The sequence below is a fragment of the Lontra canadensis genome, unplaced genomic scaffold (genome assembly GCF_010015895.1).
Source record: "Lontra canadensis isolate GAN:19392208 unplaced genomic scaffold, GSC_riverotter_1.0 scaffold9, whole genome shotgun sequence".
Classification (NCBI taxonomy): domain Eukaryota; kingdom Metazoa; phylum Chordata; class Mammalia; order Carnivora; family Mustelidae; genus Lontra; species Lontra canadensis.
Window position 1 is genome coordinate 17298974 of NW_022631003.1, and position 21207 is coordinate 17320180.

Below are 21207 nucleotides of genomic sequence, written 5' to 3' on the forward strand. Positions count from 1 at the left end.
GTCACTAGAAAATAGGTTGTATTTTAAATAATAAAACAATTCTTTAATGATATTATATTTGGGTTTATTTAAAATGTAATTTTTTATAGAGTATCTTGAAACTATAAAGGAACATAAAGAAGAAAAGAAATGCTATCTTTACTCTTATTACTCTGGGAAAACCATTGTGCTTACCTTCATAGTTTTCTTTTTAAGCATATAGAAACACAAAGCATATCTATTTTCTTTTTTTATTTCTATTTAATATTTAACAGGATAGAATCTTGCTAGCTATATTATTTTACCTGGTTTAACAATAATAGTGTGTATGTTCCCCCATATACCTAAACATTCTTTTTACTGTTATCTTTCATCGATGTCAAATTTCTTCATCATGTAGTAGAATCATACTTATTTAACCAAATCTTTAATTTTGATTTCCAATTTATCACTAGTAAAAATAGCTCTTTGACAAACATTTTTGTGGTTATGTCTTGAACATCAGAGATTATTCCTTTAGTGTCCTTCTTCCTCCCTCTCCCCCAAAATTATCACATCAAAAGAAATATGGAATCTTTTTAGGGCTTTTGATAAGTATTTTAAAACTGTATTCTAAAAGTCAAACTATACCAATTTATGTGATCATCTGCAATCTTTCTGGTCATATATTTTCCCACATTTTCTCTAGAATTTTACTAGCATTTTAATCTCAGTTATGATAGATTTTCATGTGTTAAAATCTAGTCAAAATTATGAAAATTGAGAACAAGCTTAGAAAGATAATTTCTATAATAGTATCATAAAAATTTTGAATCAATTCAATACTGGCTCAAGGACCTAACACATCAATGGCATTTGATCATTTGAAAAATGCTTTTAACTTTATTGAATCCCTATATTTATGTGAAATAAGCAGGAGTTATTACCCTTTTTAGAGGAGGGAATTGCAATTATGTTGCAAAAGCCAAATAAAACACAAACAACTGCTACTTACCTTCAGTACATATTAACATAAGTATCTGGGGTGAATATAGTCTATAAATTCAATATTTTGAAAATTAGCTAAAAGCTTGCACACAGGAGCAAATCAAGTATATATGTGTAATATACTTCCACAGCCCCCTACACTTTCCCTACTATACACTTCATCATTACCCTAATGTAATTGTTTACTTTACTGTTTGTTTTACAAATAGCCCCTTCAAAAGGAAAGACAGGCTATGCAGAAGTATACATGTTATGTAGAAATGCTGCTTTATGCCAATACTGCAAACTTAATGACATGATTTGTCCATTTATAACAATCATCACTAAAAGTTAATACATTACTTTGAGCCAGGTACTATTCTAAGCTCATTTTCATGTATTAATTAATTTAATTTCTACCCAATTTGGGGGCAATTTCTCACTAACACCAGCTAAAACAGCTGGGCAACTAGCTAGTGGCAAAGATGAAACAGTATTTCTTTTGTGCTCTGGTTTTTAGTGTCCCTTTCCATTTACACATTTCATAACACATAAATTAAGAGACATTGTCACATGTTTTCTCATGTGACTCAGGAGCATATTGTTGTTACTAATGATAGGATATTAGAGATGGAGGCCATTTGTTTCATTTTACAGCTGTGGGAACTGAAGCACATGCAGATGAAGGAACCTCTATATTTTGTATCACTAAACAATGTCTGGAATCCACATTTTTTTTTCAGTATGTTATACTAAGGACAACAGTTTAGAGATCTCAGAATAGCATTCAGAGAAGCTTTCAGAGAAGAATACTGTGAAATACATTCACAGAACCTTTTTGAAAGTAACAGGATATTTCCTTACTGAAGTATCTCATAGAAATGAACACAAAGCCTTGTATCTCCTTCATGGATTACTTTGGGTCAATTACTAAATTATGCCGGGGGCTTCAAAATTGAATAAGATGCTTTCAGACCATCAGTTATGAGGACCAGTTAAACTTTTATTGGAGAGAAGGTGAGCTTTATAAACAGGTCCTCCCAAGATGACTCTAGGGGTCTCCTAATTTCCTATGCCCCTTTAGTATGAGGGTGATGAATAATGACAGAAAGGAAGAAAATAATAGAGTTAAAAAAAAAAACCTTAAATGACATATATTCTTCCCAAGTCAATTAGAACATTCACTGAGCATCGGGTATACAGAAAAATAAATATAGTTCTTTTGGAAATGCATATGAAAACAGTTCAAAAAGTACAAATTTATAAAGCTAAGGATTTACTATAGATAAGTTTTAAAAATTATTGTATTTTGTTTTCTTTTTTTAGAATGATATATAATTTTTAGTGTATTCCAAGAAATGAACATTTCTTAGAAACCAATTGGCAATTCTACTTTTATTTTAACATACATATAATCAGCTTATAATGGCACTGAATACAAAAGACAAACAAAGAAACACTATTGCACTCAGAAAATACTTCATAAGAAGCATTGCACATGGTAGAATTGATTAGGAAAGGTACACATTTATAGTCAGGTTAAGACTATTATTATTCCAAGTTTGAATAATATGGAAGTTTTTCTGATAGGAATTTGCCACATCACATATTGCACATTTTCCAATACTTTCATCCATTTCACAAATATTCCTCATATTTGTTTTTGTCTGTATCTCTGTAAAATGCTACATGTAAGATTCTTAAGACAGCGAATTATGCATCATTGAAAAAGATGAGTTACACAGAAGTAAAAACAACAATATAAATACATGATCACCCCACACTTTTTGTGGGAAAATGATTCGTTAACCTGGCAAACTTCTCTAAAAAGAGAAATATCACAAAGCTTAGTTTCGTAAGCATTTGTCTACTTACACATGTTCTCTGATTTAAAAAAAAAAATGCATTTAGGCTAAATGTCCGTGTGACCAGTTAAAATTTCTTATGTTTACATTCGGTTTTTAATACCACCACCTAACATTTTCAAATAGTGCAAATACACGAAGCACACTCAGTTTTGGTAGTCATCTAACAATAAATAATAACTCTAAGCCTAGTTATTTTATTATTTCTAAATTCTAAAAAATATAAAGTGCATCCATAAGATTTAAAGTTGTTCTTCTCATTCTTGGATGTAACGATCAGTCAACCTGTGACTTTTTCAGCTCATGGCAGGAGTGTTCCACACTGCAGATATTCCTGGAGTTTCCCTTTCTTTTTTCCATAGTCTTGTTTGGAAGAAGGTTTCCAAAATAAGACAAAGTTTTTTCACCAAGTCTTTGTGGAAAATTTCTGACCGTGGAGCAGCATTGATCAACACAAATTTTCTCGAGTTCATGTTATAATAGTCTAAAGGCAAATAGGTTTCCTTGCTATTTAGCGGCTTTGCTGCATATTGAGTGTAAATTCTTTCCACAGGCTGTGCTGCTGACCCCCATACTATTCAGATATGCACAGTTCTCAGATCCTGTGAGGTTGAACCTGTCAAAGGATAAAGAAACTTAGAATTATTTTCAGTTCATCCTTTCCATTCAGTTACATGAGAATGAACTTTGCGAGGGTAGCCTCCAATTTCTTTTTTGTTTGGTAGGAGTTCATGAAGCAAGTCAGGTGATCAAGTGACCATAAACTAATCTATAGAGACACTAAACAAAAATTGAGTGAAAGGGTCTGTGGAAGGAAGATAAAAAGCTAAGAGCAAAGACTTCCAATTATCTGGGTGGCATAGAGGACTGACTCCTGGCTGTTTCTCAGCTAAACCCCTGGAGAAACAGTTCCCAGAAAGTTTACACATTCAACTGTTAGGCATACAATGTTAGAGGGTGGAAGGCCCCTGAAGCCAATCTGCATGTAAAGAACCATAGGACACATATGAAGAATGCCTTTTCTAGAAATTTGAATTTATTTTCCATATCAGGAATCATCATAAACTTATTTAGAAGGCAAGAAATTTATTCAGTTCCGGGTTTTCAGATGGCAAACATTAACACTGACTATACAAAATGTTCTTCAAACTTCAAAATGTACATCAATTACAGGTAATAAAGTCAGCATCTTCTGTTCTGGGGCCAGTTTTCTGTGAGGTTCACAGAAGCTTCTAATTTGCTATTAGAAATATTGTGCTTTATTCCTCTGGGGATGACAACTGGGAAAGAGTAAAAGGGAATTATTTTTTAAAAAGTCAGCTTATCAGGAAAAAATGTATATGAGATTGTCAGTGTTCTGTGTTTCTTTTTGCATCATCATAATTATTTATGGACTATGTTGAGTCTATTATTCACACTAAAATTTGCTGAGACAAAGTTACTAGAAGCATTTATTGTATGACTTCCAAGTAGATAAAAAGAAAAAAAAGCAATATTAAAACCCTTCTTTAAAGAATTCAAAGGAGTATAAGCATGTAAATCAGATTGATAATGCTCTGCTCATATCCAACAGTGCTTTGAAAGAAAAATGGCTTCCCTGAGTTGCCACGCTGGGGAAGATTAAGAGACGTCTTGATCCTATACTGTTGGTGGGAATGCAAGCTGGTACAGCCACTCTGGAAAACAACATGGAGGTTCCTCAAAAAGTTGAAAATAGAGCTACTAGCTACCCTATGACCCAGCAATCGCACTACTGGGTATTTACCCTAAAGATACAAATGTAGTGTTCTGAAGGGGCCTGTGCACCCGAATGTTTATAGCAGCAATGTCCACAATAGCCAAACTATGGAAAGAACCTAGATGTCCATCAACAGATGAGTGGATAAAGAAGATGTGGTGTGTGTGTGTGTGTGTGTGTGTGTGTGTGTACACACACACACACACACACACACACAAGAATACTATGCAGCCATCAAAAGAAATGAAATCTTGCCATTTGCAATGACGTGGACGGAACGAGAGGGTATTATGCTGAGCGAAATGGGTCAATCAGAGAAAGACAATTGTCATATGATCTCCCTGATATGAGGAATTTGAGAGGCAAACTGGAGAGTCTGGGGGGTAGGGAAGGGAAAAATGAAACAAGGTGGGATCAGAAGAGAGACAAACCATAAGAGACTCTTAATCTCACAAAAGAAACTGAGGGTTGCTGGGGGGAGGGGAGTAGGGAGAGTGTGGTGGGGTTATGGACATTGGGGAGGGTATGTGCTATGGTGAGTGCTGTGAAGTGTGTAAGCCTGATGGTTCACAGACCTGTACCCCTGGAGCAAATAATACATTATATGTTAATAATAAAAAAAATTTAAAAAAGACATCTTGAAACTTACCAGTTGTTGAATTCTTTGCCATCTGACCATTTCCATGTTTGATTATCTTCAGTTTTCAGCCCAATCCAGTGATTAGTTATACCCACATATCGTTTTAAAAAGCTCTTTAAGAAAGCATAAAGGAGATGTGTATTAAATAACCCCTCTGCGTAAGTATATAATTCATCCTATTTTTGAGAAGCTTCAATTCAAGGCATGATTGCAAAGCTGATCACTTATTAGCTCTAGTTAGGACAAGCTCATTTGGATTTTTGGTCTTTGACATTAAGTAATCAAAGCAAATTTACAAGATTAAATGGAACTCTGATTGCAACCTCAGACTGATCATATGGCTTTCTGTGACTAAATTTTCCTACAAGGGCATTAGGTACAATGGAAACAGAAAGAAATCACAGATTATCTCTCTTAAAAAATAGCAATAGTTTATTAAATTGTTTTTGAATACTATCTTACCATGTCCTTTTCAGAATCAATGAACGCAAGAGTCGCATCTTGTTTGTAGCAAAAGTCTTGGGCCAGCGTCCAGCTCCTCTTTTCAGTGGAAATAAAGTAGCATTTCCTCTGGTATCCAATCCAACCATCTGAGCATGAAGAAACGTGGCTCTTTGATGGAAATAGGGACATATCTTGGCCTGGACAATTGTATTGGCCCACTGTGAACAGGAAAGTGGTTTGTTTTAGTAACAAAAGAAAGTAAATACTCACAGTATGCAAAATCAGTTCAGGGGGTGCTGTGCAGTGCTAGGTGACAATGTTTAGGATGAGAGACAAGGAGTGAATTCTGAGAAAAGCAAGAAGAAGGCAGGTTCTCACCTTGTCTAATCTGTTCTGCCTCATCATTATTGTCAGGGTATAAGAAGTAAGAGGGTATCTTTGGGGCCATAATCTCAGAAAGGGGTAGGAAAATAGAAAAATCTTGCAAGTAGTCTTTGGACTGGAAAGGGGAAAGGGCATTATAAATTACAATGAAGTCAATATAACACTCTTTTGGGAGATGAAGGACAGAATGATTTGCAGGGAACTAATTCAGAATACAGAAAGATCTCTGGCTCAGGATGTTTCATAAAGTTGTAAAATTTCCTGTTTGTAAAGACACAAACATATCTTGGTGTTGCTATATGTTTTGAATACCATATCACAGTTGACTCTTAGGGAGATTCTAGATATATTTTAAATTATCCATAACCACCGTTATGTGGTCTTGGAGATAAAAGACAAAAGACTGATCAATTCTTGATTAATTTGTGGATTAGATATTATTTTTTCCTATCAACAATGAATGTGAAGCCCACATTTTTTTCCCTAACTAAATGTCTATTTATTTTGGATCTAAATCAGTCCCTTTAATCCAGATCTTAAAATATGTTCAAATGTAATTTTCCTCCACAATAATTTATAAAACATAGACACTTTTAATACTTATAAAGAAGTTCTCAAAAACTCAGAAAGCACTGCACTGATCATCTAAGGAATATGGAATTATATTTAGTATTCTCGAAGAACTCAGCCATATATCATGATTGGGGTGATTCTAAATTAATCAGAATTTCTCATTAATTAGACCAAGTAATCCCTGTTTATTTCAGTTGGACATGAATGCTAACAGCAGAGAGTCAACGAATTCATGAAGTACAGACCCACCTGATATAGCGACGAGAGCTATGATCAAAACAGTGATGAAGACTACATTCATGACAGCGCATGGGACAGGAACTTGAAGGCACCCTTCACGCTGTGTTGCAAAATGAGGCCTGGCTGCATTATCTGAAGAGAGAAAGTTGATGATGAATTCAGGCAGCATCTACATTTCAATGTCTCCTTATCTTCTTATATGAAATTTATAAGTTAATTTCTCCCAAATTTTGAGTGAGCTGGGAGAGTGAAACAAATCAGGGATGATAATGAGATCATAAAATATCTTCCCAATCTGTGCACTTAGTAGCTTCAAAAATTCTAAATATATTATAATTTTATTGTTTGAATCACAAAAACATTTATTAAGTATATGATTATCCTAGAAGACATATAAAATGGACATCGTAAGCATAGTACTTTAACCTCTGTGTAGTTATTGTTTAAGAGAGATAACATAAATACAATATATGTGGATAATGAATAAAAAATACTGTATTGATATATAAATAGCTACAACTAGCATGACTGAAAATTAAAAAAAAAGATTGGTGGTACTTTTTGGTGTGATTGGTGCAGATGTGAAGCAATTGAAATTTTCATGTATTACTCATGGGAGAGCAAAATGGAAAAATAACTTGGGAACTTCTTTTATACAATAAATATACACCTACCCTATGATCCAGCACTTTGACTTGTACAAAACAAGAATGTTCATAGCAGCTTTACTCTTAAGAGCCAAGTCTTAGAAATAACCCACATATCCATCAACAAGAATAAAGATAAATTGTTATATCTGAATACTATTTAGCAATTAAAAAATTAAATGCAACAAAAAGCATGAATATCAAACAATGTTGACTAAAGAAAATGCAGCTACAATCATATACTATATATTTCCGTTGATATGACTTTCAAGAATTGCTGAACTATAAGTGAAATAAGTCAGACTGAGAAAGACAAATATGGGGTGCCTGGGTGGCTCAGTGGATTAGGCCACCACCTTCAGCTCAGGTCATGATCTCAGGGCCCAAGATCTAGCCCTGCATTGGGCTCTCTGCTCAGCAGGGAGCCTGCTTCCCCCTCTCTCTCTGCCTGCCTCTCTGCCTACTTGTGATCTCTCTCTCTCTCTGTCAAATAAATAAATAGAATCTTAAAAAAATAAGAAGTCTTTTTTTTCCACATGATTTCAGTCATGTGTGGAATTTAAAAACAAAACAAATGAAGGAACAAACAAAATGCAGAATCTGACCTATAAATATGGAGAACAAAATGATGGTTGTCGGAGGGAAAGAGGATGAAGGTATGGGTAAAATGGGTGAAGGGGGAATGGGAGATACAGGCTTCCAGTTATGGAATAAGTAAGTCTGAGTAAATTGTGGGGATGAGAGGCACTGCACAGGGATTATAGTCAATGATATTGTAGGAGCGCTGTATGGTGACAGATGGTAGTTACACTTGTGGCGAGCACGCATAACATTAAGGGATGTAGCAGTACTGTGTTGTACACCTGAAAATAAGGTAACGATATGTGTAAACTATGCTTTAAAAAAATAGTTGAACTAAACTATAGTGATATAAATCAGAAAAGTGATTGCTTTTATGTGTGTAGGAAATGTAATTTGACCAGAAAGAAACACAGGAACTTTCTAGGGTGATAGAAAATTTCAGGGGTGCCTGGGTGGCTCAGTCATTTGAGCATCTGCCTTTGGCTCAGTCATGATCCCAGAGTCCTGGGATCAAGTCCCCCATCAGGCTCCTTGCTCAGTGGGGAGCCTGCTTCTCCCTCTCCCTCTGCCTGCTGCTCCCCTTGCTTACGCTCTCTCACTCTATCTGTCAAATAAGTAAATAAATTCTTTTTAAAAAAAGAAAATTTCAGTGTTGATTGGAATTGTTATAATTCATTAAACTGCATATTTAAGATTTGTGCCTCCATTGTACATAAATTATACCTCAATTAAAAATATGTGAATAAGGAGTCAGATATTTGAACTTTCCAAGAGAAGTTAAAATAATAGAAGAAACATAACAACACTAAACAACATATGGTATGTGGAAGTTAATTATTAAAGTTAATTTAATAATTAATTAATTAATAATTAATTAATGGAAGTTAATTTACCTTCCATATAATGCTGGAACAGAGTAAAAAATTTGATTTCACCAATAAGAAATATTTTTGTGGAATATAAATCTCATGTGAATGATGATTCTTAGTTTAAAGAAAACGAGAAGAATATCTGTTTCAGAATATAAATAAATAATTGAGGAAGACGTGGAGTGGATTCTGTGTCCAGAGTTTGAATTTGATTTTTGCTAGGATGAGCTTTTAGGATTTTTAAAATTTGGCCTCACGAGAAATCCATATTTCCCTATTACGTTCTCAAAACCTGAAATGTAAAATGACCACTTGCATGATATTAGAGTTTACCATACAAAATAGCTTCAAATGCAAACAGACCCTATTTTTCAATGTGTATGACTTTCATAATTAAAAAGATGTTAGCAGAGAACATATCTTGAAATTTTTGTATTTCTTTTCCTTAAACATTTCTCTAAAGTCAAACTGAGCAAAGAAATGGGCTTTCTTTCATTGTTTATTGGTTGCCAACTCAGTTTTTGCTGCTGGGGATTGTTTTTCCCAGTGTAGGTCTGCATTCAGATTTTGCAAGAGAAGCCTTTACCAAGCCCCTATCTACTTCTATTTCTCACAGCTTCTCAAAGCAAATCTTCCTTTTTTCCACCAGTCGATCACCGGAAGCAGCCCTTGGTAGGTAGGGTAACAAGTTCAGAGCTGTCTAGTTTCACTTCTCCCCATGTGAGAGTCAATCATGCCACTTAGACTCAATGAAGCAACAGTTCTGGTTCCTTAATGCACACGAACCCATCTGGATAGCTCATGGACTCAGAGCCTAGCCCAGTCTATTGGCTTATCCAGTGGGTAAGCTGTGGACATGATTCTCAGACTGTACATTTGTTTTCCATTCGTGAGGGCTATTTTTACTCACAGTTTGACTTATCACCTAGGTGACAAAACACTGCCCCAACAGCAAACTTCCGCTCTGATTATGGTCCTTGTTCACTAATGAAGAAACTGAAAATAAATCCACAGTTGTATATTGAGACATCCAGAAGTGATGCTCAAGGATTGTTCATACTAATAAAGCAGCCACAAGAGCAGCATAAACTAAACACTCAGCAGGAAATTAGATGAACTCAGAAAAAGCTGAGGATCCCTGAATTAGGTCCTTTCGACTATGCTCTCTATTTATTGAGTAGTTCTATTATTATATTATTATTATATTATATTACATAATAGATACTATGTTTTATTATATATATTACATTATTATAGTATATATTATTATATACATTTCTTCTTTTCAACAGCTCAACTGGGCCATGAAAGTATGATTACCTAGCCACCAGAAATCTCTGTGGCTTATAGTTGCTATCTACAGTCGATTCTGTGTTCTTAGGTAAAAGATAGGCTTATCAGAAGTGGCTGATGTCTTTTTAAAGTAAATCAGTCTAAGAGACACACTCACAAAATAATCCCTTCCTCCAGATTGTTCAGCTCTGCTGTTCGTAACACACCCCTTTATTACTGGATAACTTTGCTTATAAGTAAACTGTCCCTGCCACATACTAGTGTTTTGGAGCATCTTATTAATTAGAGAGGAAGAGATAGAAACAGAAGAAGTCAAGAAGAGATCCAGAAACATATTATAGGAGAAACAATGAGAGCATTCTAGTAATAAGAAGTAGAACAGATCTGTGGACAGAATAGATGAACAGAAAAGAGGAAGAGGTAAATAGCTAAGGTGATCCTATTTTGATGTATTTTGATGAAAAACAAAAGAAAGGAAGAACCGTGTATGATTCCCATAGAATTTGAAGCCCGAGATTGAAAGGCGGAAACAGAATGATGAAACGAAGCGTTCCGAAGAGTTCCATGAAGAGTACAGAAAACAGAAGTTTGTATTTTCAAGAATTTCTCATGACATTCTCCTAAGAAATTACCTCCGGACATGGTTAATGTTCAGATATGTTTATAGCTATTCTTTCAAAGATTGGAAACCCTCATTCCCAGCAACTGGAGGGTGCTGTCATGGGAATCCAAGCTTAAGCAAACAGAAAGCATACAAGGATGCAAGGTGAAGACAATGAATGTAATTGGTTACCGGGAAAACCATTGCTCTAAAGAGGGGCAATGCTTCCAAAAGCACATACAGATGGATACGAAAAAATGGTGGTGAACACATGCGGTGGGCCAGTGCAGGGAGTTTTCTAATTAAATCTGAAGAATTGATGTGATATAAACTGAAACAAAAACAGATTTCTAACGATCTTCAGAAATCCACCTTTGTGGTTTCCTCAAATCTCAGGTATCCTGTCTTCTCATGGATAGAGAAATATTTACTTTTTCTCATTTTCTCCTTTACCTGGACCGAAGTAAATCATAATCAAGTGTTTCTAAAGACAAATGCTCATTTAAAAAAAAAATACTGCTAATATCAGAGGACAGAGGGATAGATGATAGATGACAGTTAGATGATAGATTGATGTGTGTGTGTGTGTGTGTGTGTGTGTGTGAGAGAGAGAGAGAGAGAGAAAGAGAGAGAGAAAGAGAGATGACAGGTAGATGTGTGTGAGAGAATGAGAGAAAGAGACCGACCAATGTATAACAAAGGTCTGACTTACTTTGTTGTCCACCCTCTGGATGTAAGGAGCTGTTCTCTGTTATGGAACAATCTTCAGAATTCATCTTTGTTCTAGTCACGATTCCCTGGTTAATCCCAGGCCAAGCCAGTCTAGAACGAAAGTCTTTGCTGAAGCTCTAGTTGAGTCTCTTGAGTCTATGACCTATCTCAGCCTTTATATTCCGTTGTATTGTCTCCACCCTCTTCCTCCTGCCTCCTAACCACTCAACTACATCAGTTCTCTTTAATTTATGCTCCAGAGGCCCAGACAATTTACAATATGTTATTGTGGTGAGCTGCGGGTTTTCCCTGTTGTCTGCAATGTGCTTTCTCACAACTGTAGGTGTAGCATGAAGAGACTAGCGGGGTTTTCCCAGGATCTGAGACATCCTTCTTTAAATTTGTGAAGAACACAAATAACTTAGGAGACGACATATTAAGTAAAGAATGAAAAGTTAAGGATTCTTAACTTTGAGATGGAAATAATTTGGAGAGTAATTATTTCCCTTGGAAACTCATTCATTTATTTAATTAATGACTAATATTTATTGAGCATGCGTTATGAACCTGACACTGTTTGGGGTGAGAGTATTTACTGTTCAATGAGAATTTTAAGATCTCTGTCCTCATGAATATCTCTCCACTCTGGAAGAATTTTACTTTAGAAACTATCAATTGGCTGTCAGAAGGGTTATCGTTCACTTCATCCCTAGGGACTAGTTCTTTTAAGGTATCATTTAGTACATACTTGCTTTAAGGAAATAGAAACCTTGTGGTCTGGAACTTCCTATGTTCTAAAATTGTTTATCTTAAATTATCTGTTTCATTTATCTCCTGTTAACTTTTTGGTCATATTTGACTTTCATTTAGATTGCCCTAATATGTCCTAATAGCTTATTCTTCTCTGAATTTTCCCTATTTTAGATGATTTTCCTGTATCTCTGAGGTGCCAGACATTTGGAGTGTGATTATTATAAAAAATGTATTGCCATGGTATCAATACCATCCCAATGAGCTATAAAGGCAGAATGTCTGTGTGTGGTGATTTAAGGAGGGGATCAAAATATCACTCTGGTTACTGATATTGCTGCCAGAATTTTCATCATAAATAGCACCTCTTTAAAGACTATGTGTTTTCAGATTAAAGCCTTCGTGGAAGTATTATTCTTAAGTGGGTTGGGAATTATCATCGACCACAGCTTAGTTTGGCCATCGTATTTATTTGTTAACCTAAGACATGTAGAGGTACATGTTGGTATTAAGGGCTCTCTTTGCTTCCACTCCATTTTTTCTGTCAATTTCCTACACACAATAGCAAGAAGCGTTGTTTTACAACTAAGTCATATCACTTTGGTGAGATGTTCATCTTCCTCCCCCCCACCCTGTCCCCACCAAAGGCTTCTTGTCAAAATTACCATAAGATCCAAAGGCCTGCTTACAGTTAGAAGGTCCATGAGCTTCCCCCTAGCTACCTTTCTTGCCATTTTCTCTATTAGTCACTGTCTTCTTCAGCTGTAACCTCTGCTATACCACAAAAATGTCAAGCACACCCTCACTTCAGAGTCTTTGTATCTTCTCTAAAATGTTCTTCTTCCATCTCCTGGCAGGTCTTGCTCTCCCTTCAACTCATTTGATTCACTATTCAACTGTGATCTTCCCAGAAAGGTCTTTACTTACCTTCTCTATGCTCTATGCCACTGTATACCTTTATCTTTCTTTACATGATTTGGTGATATCTGATATTATACCATTGTTTATTGTCTACTTTTCTTACTAGACTATAAGCTGCTTGGGGACAAGAACTTCTTCTGGCTTGTCCCTTCTGTGTCTCTAACACCTGACATAGTAACTGGAACCTGGTACGTACTCAGTACATACAGTACATATAGTACAACAATGAATTGTTGAATGTGTTGAGTAAATAAATATGAACTAATGAAAGAATATGTATAAAAACATAAAATTTCTAAACTGTAGTGTGCTACTTGGGGACATATGTAGGATTATAGACGGCCACTGGATAGCAAGTGCACACTTGAATATTGCAATGAGGATGGAAGGGTCAAGTTGGGTACTTATGGGAAACAGCTGATACTTTTGCTAATTTCTTTGGGTGAAAGCAACTTAGATCAGATCTGTATTTTCTTCTAAAGTTGGGACATCTGGATTAATGTCCACATTCTGATACTAATCCCATACCCTATATTGTGAATAATGCATGGGAACGAGACCCTATAGGAAAGCAAAGGGGACTTAATTCCTCTAAGGCCACAGGCCTGAGGCAAATGTCTGAGGTTAAAAGTTTCCATATTCTTAGAGACAAATACCTCCTTCTGGGAAAGCAAACAAATGAGAAATAACAGCTTTTAGGGATTAATGGTGGCCTGGGCAAAATTAGAAGTCACAATTTAGTCTGCTTGCACAGGTATTTCTACTTTCCTGGAGCCTTAGGAGAATGTTGACTGTGGAGAAAGGTATCCTGTGATTGTCTCATGTCCATTGAAAAGTAAAGATGACAGATAATGACCATGGGACTGAAGGACGCTTCCCACTCCCAGCCCCTCCTTTGGAAGAGCACCTTTATAAGACTTGCACTCTACCCCTTTGGGGAGCGACATTCCTCCTTCTTGTTGATTCCCTCATATACAAGCTATTTCTCATAAACTCTGCCTGGCTATCTTTGTCTGGTGTTCAGTGTTCATTTTTATGACATTGAGGCTCAAGAACGGTTCTGGGGGTCCGGTAACAGGATAATAGAGCAGTTACAAATATGCAACAGTATTTGAACTCTCTCAAGTCTCTCTATAAAGAGATAGAAAGAAAGTATCTTTACACACACTGGTAATCCTTGCCTTGTGTGTTCTCCACATGCAGAGCAGTTTTCAACAGCTGCTTGGACTACCCTAGGCATCGTGGTCCAGTTTAACCACTTACTAATGTGGCTTTTCCCCTCTGATGACCCCATATTTGTGTGAAAAACATACCTTTCTTAGTCAGACACTAATTATTTTTGAGATGTGACTATTCCAGAACAATTAGGCTGATTAGCATAATTAGAAAAGTATAGATTTTACAGACAAATAATCATTTTCCAGGATTTTCCCTCTTACTCCCAAAAGTCACTATGATGGCTTTCTTTTTGTTCCTTGAAAAAGTTCAATTTATCTTAATTTTATGAAGTGTGTTCTTGCTCTTGTTCTCTCCACTTTCGGATTTTCCATGGCTGACACTTTCTTCTGATTTATGTTACTTCACATGTCACCTTCTCAGTAAGAACTTCTCCAACCCCCTGTATAAATTACCTCCCATCGGCCACAACTTATTACCTTACTCTCTTGTTGAATATATTCTCGTCTGAAATTTTGTAGCTCATTAGATATATGTGTATGTTTATCTCTATAGTTTTAAAAATAATCATTATTGGAGCACCTGGCTGTATAAGTTGGTTAAGGTTAAGTATCAGTTGGTTAAGGTTAAGCATCTGACTCTTGATTTCAGCTCAGGTCATGGTCTCAAGGTCATGAGATCAAGTCCCACATCTGGCTCTGTACTCAGTGGGTAGCCCGTTTAAGATTCTTTCCTTGTCCCTCTGTCCCTCCCTGCTCACACACTTTTTCTCTCAAAAAATAATTATCATGATTATTATTATTTCCCTTACTAGAAAGTAACATCTTTAAGAGCAGGGGCATGGCTAATTTATTCAGCAATGAATCTCTAGGATAAAATAGTACCAAGAACACAGAAGGAATCCAATAAATATTTATTGGGTAGATACATGACAGAATGTATGTGAATATCAGCTCAAACTTTTGTTAACTCTGCAGCTCCATTGAGCTTTGGCTTTGTTCTCTGTAAATTAAATTAATAGCATCCAACTTATAAAGTTTTGTGGAGAAAAAATAATAAACTAGAAAATTAGTGTTATACTATGGTGTTTGGTATATATTAGGCATTTAATGATGTATAAAGGAATCGGTTTGACATAGTCATAAAAAGGGAAATTTCTGCATTTGATGTAAAAGATAAAATTAAGAAGTCACAGCATTCTTGCTGCAATGATGCAATGTGGCCCGTGTCTGTCTAGGACACAGGCAGAGGAAGTTGCACCTAGTTCCACCTCTGACAATGATCATGATACTAAGACACTTATGTGTGTGCTCAAGTCTTCTTGTTTCTTCAGCCATAATCAACTGAATGGATATTAAGTGTATATATTTTTATATGCTAATATTTATAAACACATGTACATATATATGTGACATCTATTATATACTTCATATGTGTAATATGTACTATATATATAGACCATTGGACACAGAAAAATGATAATGAGATCTTATTTTAAGAAAATAAATATCTGGGGGCACCTGGGTGGTAAGTCCGTTAAGGGTCCAACTCCTGGTTTTGGCTCAGGGCATGATCCCAAGGTCGTGAAATCGAGCCCAGTGTTGGGTTCCGGTGCTCAGCCCAGAGTCTGCTTGAGATTCTCTCTCTCCCTCTGCCCTCCCACATAAGTTGTCTCTCTCTCTCACTTTCTCTCTCTCTCAAATAGATAAATCTTAAAAAAAGAAAATAAATACCTGTAAACATTATAACATTGATCAAAATCTGTTACCTTTTTCTGAAGTAATTTTTCTGTTTTTATGGGAGCAGCCAAAGTATTCTACTGAAATAACTCTTGTATTGGTGGAAGTAGGCAGCCTCCACAAACATAAAAATGAGTCAAATTACCGAGAACATATGCCATCTGTGGGGCTTCTAGGTATCCACCAGATCTCCTGCTATTCAAGTCCTTTACGATAACCTGAACTTCACTGCAAAATTAATATTTTTCTATGGACCCTAATCTGCTTCTCCAGTCATTTTTTTTTTAAGTATAAGAAACTTCCCATAGATTTGAGAAAGCAATCGACTGAGATTCACATAAAGCAGTGGAAGAACAATGAATAAGGTTTGCCTACCCCAGTTCTTGTTGACACTTGTCCTGATGTCATTATGATAAAAGGTGCCACTTCACTCACCAGAGTGTCTTACTATATACAATAAATTGTATGTTCATACTACTAATCAGTATTTGTTAAGTCAGAGAAAGGTGTCTCTACATGTGGAATTATAGTAAATAGGACAAAGCCAAGTGTAGAGAGTCAGGATACAATGCAGGAAAGATTTTGGGGTCAAGTTTTTCAGTTGCCCCTTATTCATCTAAATATGGAAGCAAGCTTCCTGTGTGGTTAGCCCAGATGCATTCAATTCTCCAAATCAAAGAAACACATGAAGAAAACTAAAGAAACAAAACTAGTGCAACTAAACTTTTTCAATCTCCTATATACATAACAACGTATGTGTATACTTTCAGAGATGTATGTCTTATTTCATGCATAACATATCAAAAAGTTGAGGGATATCCACAGGTAGAGACTATTATTAACATTTCATAGTTCATTTGAGAAAAGTGAGGCTTAGAGAAATTAGTGTCTGGACAAATTTGGAAGAAGCCACTCAGGACACCAGAAGTCAGTGCAGCTCTTGACCTTATATGAAGAATCCGGGGCAAGTCCCAGAAAGGAAATGAAGTAATATGAGCTAGATGCAAAGTGATGCAGAGAAGACAGGATGTACAGTCCTTATCAGAGAGCAGCTCAGGAGGAGTTTTTGGTAGCACACGTTCATAGGGACCGCAAACTTCCGACCTAAGACAGTTTCCGGAGACTAAGTGTTCATCATTTTCTTTTTTCCTGAAACTTCTTTTTTCTTTCAATGGGTGAATTAGGTTTCTGAATGGCTTTTAATCTTGGAAATAAAACCTTTAGTTTTTAACATTTTGTCTCAAATTAGTATAAATTATGCAAGTTGGTAAAATTTATGTTTAAATCACAGGTGTGCATGTGCTTTCTAATTGCTTACTGTAAAGGGTCAACACAGGTAACCATGAGTAAGTGGGGGAATTTCCAGTTCTCAACACTTTCCAATCTTCTCTGCTTGCTGACTTTTCTCTTTGAATTTTCTAAGTTTGGAAAGTATGAGCTGTTATAGTTCTTCTCCCTGACTTGAAACAGTGAAGGTTAAATACAGTGTTCACATATACATAAACTTGGACTCTGAAAAATTTGGCTATTTTTGAAAGTAAAAGATGTAAAAGAACTGTAACAAAGATGAGATATAATGCATAACCATATCTTAGTACTTTACAGAAATTAGTCCCAGGCTTTTTTACATGTAAATGTAGAAAACATTTTGGGGGAATATTCTCAAAAACAATAGTGTGGAAATGGCAAATGTAACATAGAAATTTTAGGCAGGTCAAGGCTTGATCCAGTAAGTGATTTAAAATATATCTGTTTGGGGGCATTTGGGTAGCTCAGTCAGTTGAGTGATGAATTTGGACAGAACTACTTATACTTCTTGTAGATCTCTTTGCACCTGCTTACATACTGGGAGAAAAACCTGCAGGTAGAAGACATTCAGGAATTATTACCATTCTTTTGCCCAATCAATCTGAAGTTTAAATGCATTAAAATTTTTTTTAAGATTTATACTTATTTGAGAGACAGAGAGAGAGAGGAAAAAACACACTGAGTGGGGAGGGTCAAAGGGAGAGAATCTTCGGACAGATTCCCCCCTGGAGTCCTATTTAGAACTCAAACTCAAGGGCACCTGGGTGGCTCAGTGGGTTAAGGCCTCTGCCTTCGGCTCAGGTCATGATCCCATGGTCCTGGGATCGAGCCCCACATCGGGCTCTCTGCTAGGCAGGGAGCCTGCTTCCCTTCCTCTCTCTCTGCCTCTCTCTCTGCCTACTTGTGATCTCTCTCTCTCTGTCAAATAAATAAATAAAATCTTAAAAAAAAAAAAAAAGAACTCAAACTCAAGACCCATGAGATCATGACCTAGCCCAAACCAAGTCAGTAGCTTAACTGGCTGAGCCACCCAGGCACCACTAACACACTAAAATCTTTCTTTCTTTCTTTCTTTCTTTCTTTCTTTCTTTCAAGATTTTATTTATTTATTTGACAGAAAGAAGACAGCAAGAGAGGGAACACAAGCAAGGAGAGTGGGAGAGGGAGAAGCAGGCTTCCCACTGAGCAGGAAGGCCGATGTGGGGCTTGATCCCAGGACCCTGAGATCATGACCTGAGCAGAAGGCAGATGCTTAATGACTGAGCCACCCAGGCATCCCACATTAAAATATTTCTGATGGATTGGATTGGTCTTTACTGAGGCAAGATGTTAGGAAAGGAAAATGGAGACCCTTAAAGGGAATTTTCCAAATGTAGGAGAAGTCAAGGCAAACATAAAAAATCATAATAGTGTATTATGAATAATTTTAGGCTAATATTGATGACAATGTAAGTAAAATTGACACATCCCAGACAAACACCTCTTCCAAAATTGAAACAAGAAGAAATATTTAAAACATGGCATAGCTTTGTAACTATTAAATAAATTGAATCCATAACTAAATACATCCTTTTGGGAAAAAAATAAAACATGAGAACAAATCAACAAAAACTCCATGCCCAGATAATTTCATGTTCCAATTTGCCAAACATATAAGGAAGAAATAAGAAATTACAAATTCTTTCAAAGAAGATAAAAAGATATTGTCAGTAAAACACTGTAATCAAAACCTGACCAGCCCATCTTACTCATGAAGATAAATGAATAACTTTTCTAAAAGTAAGTTTAGAAAATTGAACTCAGCAATATATAAAATAATATACCACACAGCACTGGTTTTATTCCAGGAAAAAAAAATGTTGTTTTTTCATTCAAAAAATAATCACCCAAATTTACCACATTGACAGATTAAAAGGAAAAAAAAACCTAACTCAAAAAATATAAAATAAAGTATATGCTATATTTAACCATAAATTCATGATTGATGACTATAACATACTTAGAGTTTTGTGAACTTCTTTAATTTATAGATTATAGAAGAGTGTTTATAAATATATTGTACTTAAGGATAAATAATTGAGAAAACTTTCCTGTAAAATCAGAAATGAGGATGTTGTAGTAATGCAGGGAGAATGAGTATATACCTATAAAAATAAACAGATAAAAGTTGAAGGGTCAAACATTTTTAATTAATTTTTAAAAATTTTGAGATAATCTTAGATTCAAATGCAATTGTAAGCTTTAACCAATTCATCCAAATGGCAACATTTTGGAAGACTATAATGCAATATCACAACCAGGATATTGACATCAATGCAGTTAAGATTATGGAACAAATCCATTACCCTATAAATATTTTTGATTGTTCTTTAAGAGGCAAATGCATTTCCCTCTTGCCTCTCCCTCATCTATATCTGCCCTTGCCCCTGTCCATAAGCCTTGACAAACATTAATGCATTCTTCATTTCTATGATTTTGTCATTTTAAGAATGTTATATGAATAGAATCATACAGTATGTAACATCTGGGGATTTTTTTTTTAATATTTTATTCATTTGTTTGACATAGAGAGAGAAAGATCACAAGTAGGCAGAGCAGCAGGCAGAGAGAGAGGGGGAAGCAGGATCCCTGCTGAGCAGAGAGCCCGATGCGGGGCTCGATTCCAGGACCCTGAGACCATGACCTGAGCTGAAGGCAGTGGCTTAACCTACTGAGCCACCCAGGCGCCCCGGCTTTTTTTTTTTTTTTTTCCACTCAGTATAGTTCTCTGTGAATTGATCCAAGTAGCTGCAAGCATCAATAGTTCCCTCTTTAAAAAAAAATATTATGTTCAATTAGCCAGCATATAGTACACCATTAATTAACTAATTAATTAATTTTTATTTATTTATTTGACAGACAGAGATCACAGGTAGACAGAGAGGCAGGCAGAGAGATGAAGGGAAGTAGGCTCCCTGCTGAGCAGAGAGCCTGATGTGGGGCTCAATCCCAGGACCCTGGGACCATGACCCGAGCCGAAGGCAGAGGCTTTAACCCACTGAGCCACCCAGGCACCCCAACACCATTAATTTTTGATGTAGTGTTCAACAATTCATAAGTTGCATATAACACCCAGGGCTCATCACAACACATGCCCTCCTTGATATCCATCACCAGTTACCCCATCTCTCTACCCTCTTGTCTTCTGTAATCCTCAGTCCAGAGTTTCTCGTGGTTTGTCTTCCTCTCTGATTTCTTCCCATTCAGTTTTCCCAATAGCTTCTTCTCTATTGCTAAGTAGCATTCAATTGTAGAGTTTTACCACAGACAAACCTTTCAAAAGATGTTTGGTTTGTTGCCAGTTTGGGAGCTCTTATGAATAAAATTTGTTGCTACAAACTTTTGTGTTTACATCCTTACATGAAATTAAGTTTTCATTTCTCTGGAATAAATGTTCAGAGGTGTAATTAATGGGTGGTTTGGTGGTTTCATATTGGTTTATTAAGAAATTGTCCAACTCTTACAGTGGCTGTATCATTGTGCATTCCCATTAGCACTGCATTATACGTTCCCAATGGCTATACTGATAGTATACAGTGACATCTCATTGTGATTTTAGTTCATATTTCCCTATGGGCTAATGATGTTGAACATCTTTCATGTGCTTAGCTGCCACTTGTATGTCCTCTGAAATAAAATATCTGTGTCTTTTGCCCAAACCTAGATCCTTTGTTTGATATATGTTTACAAATATTTACCTCCAGTCTGCAGCTTGCCTTTTCATATTCTTCGTGGAGTCTTT

The 21207-nt window shown here is 36.0% G+C and overlaps 1 protein-coding gene across 2 annotated transcripts; it reads right to left on the minus strand.

Moving 5' to 3' along the window:
• Positions 1–2310: 2310 nt before the first annotated feature.
• CD69 (CD69 molecule) lies at positions 2311–11735 on the minus strand. Of its 2 annotated transcripts, none has more exons than XM_032854947.1 (5): positions 11534–11711; positions 6839–6961; positions 5651–5850; positions 5198–5301; positions 2311–3426 (listed from the first exon to the last, which is right to left on the minus strand). In XM_032854947.1, exons 1-5 carry the CDS (start codon positions 11595–11597, stop codon positions 3318–3320), a joined length of 600 nt encoding a protein of 199 aa, XP_032710838.1. In that variant the 5' UTR covers positions 11598–11711; the 3' UTR covers positions 2311–3317. The 2 variants fall into 2 exon arrangements, with proteins under 2 accessions (XP_032710838.1, XP_032710840.1); XM_032854949.1 differs by lacking the exon at positions 2311–3426 and adding an exon at positions 4000–4090 and having other exon boundaries at positions 11534–11735.
• Between the last annotated feature and the right edge of the window lie 9472 nt (positions 11736–21207).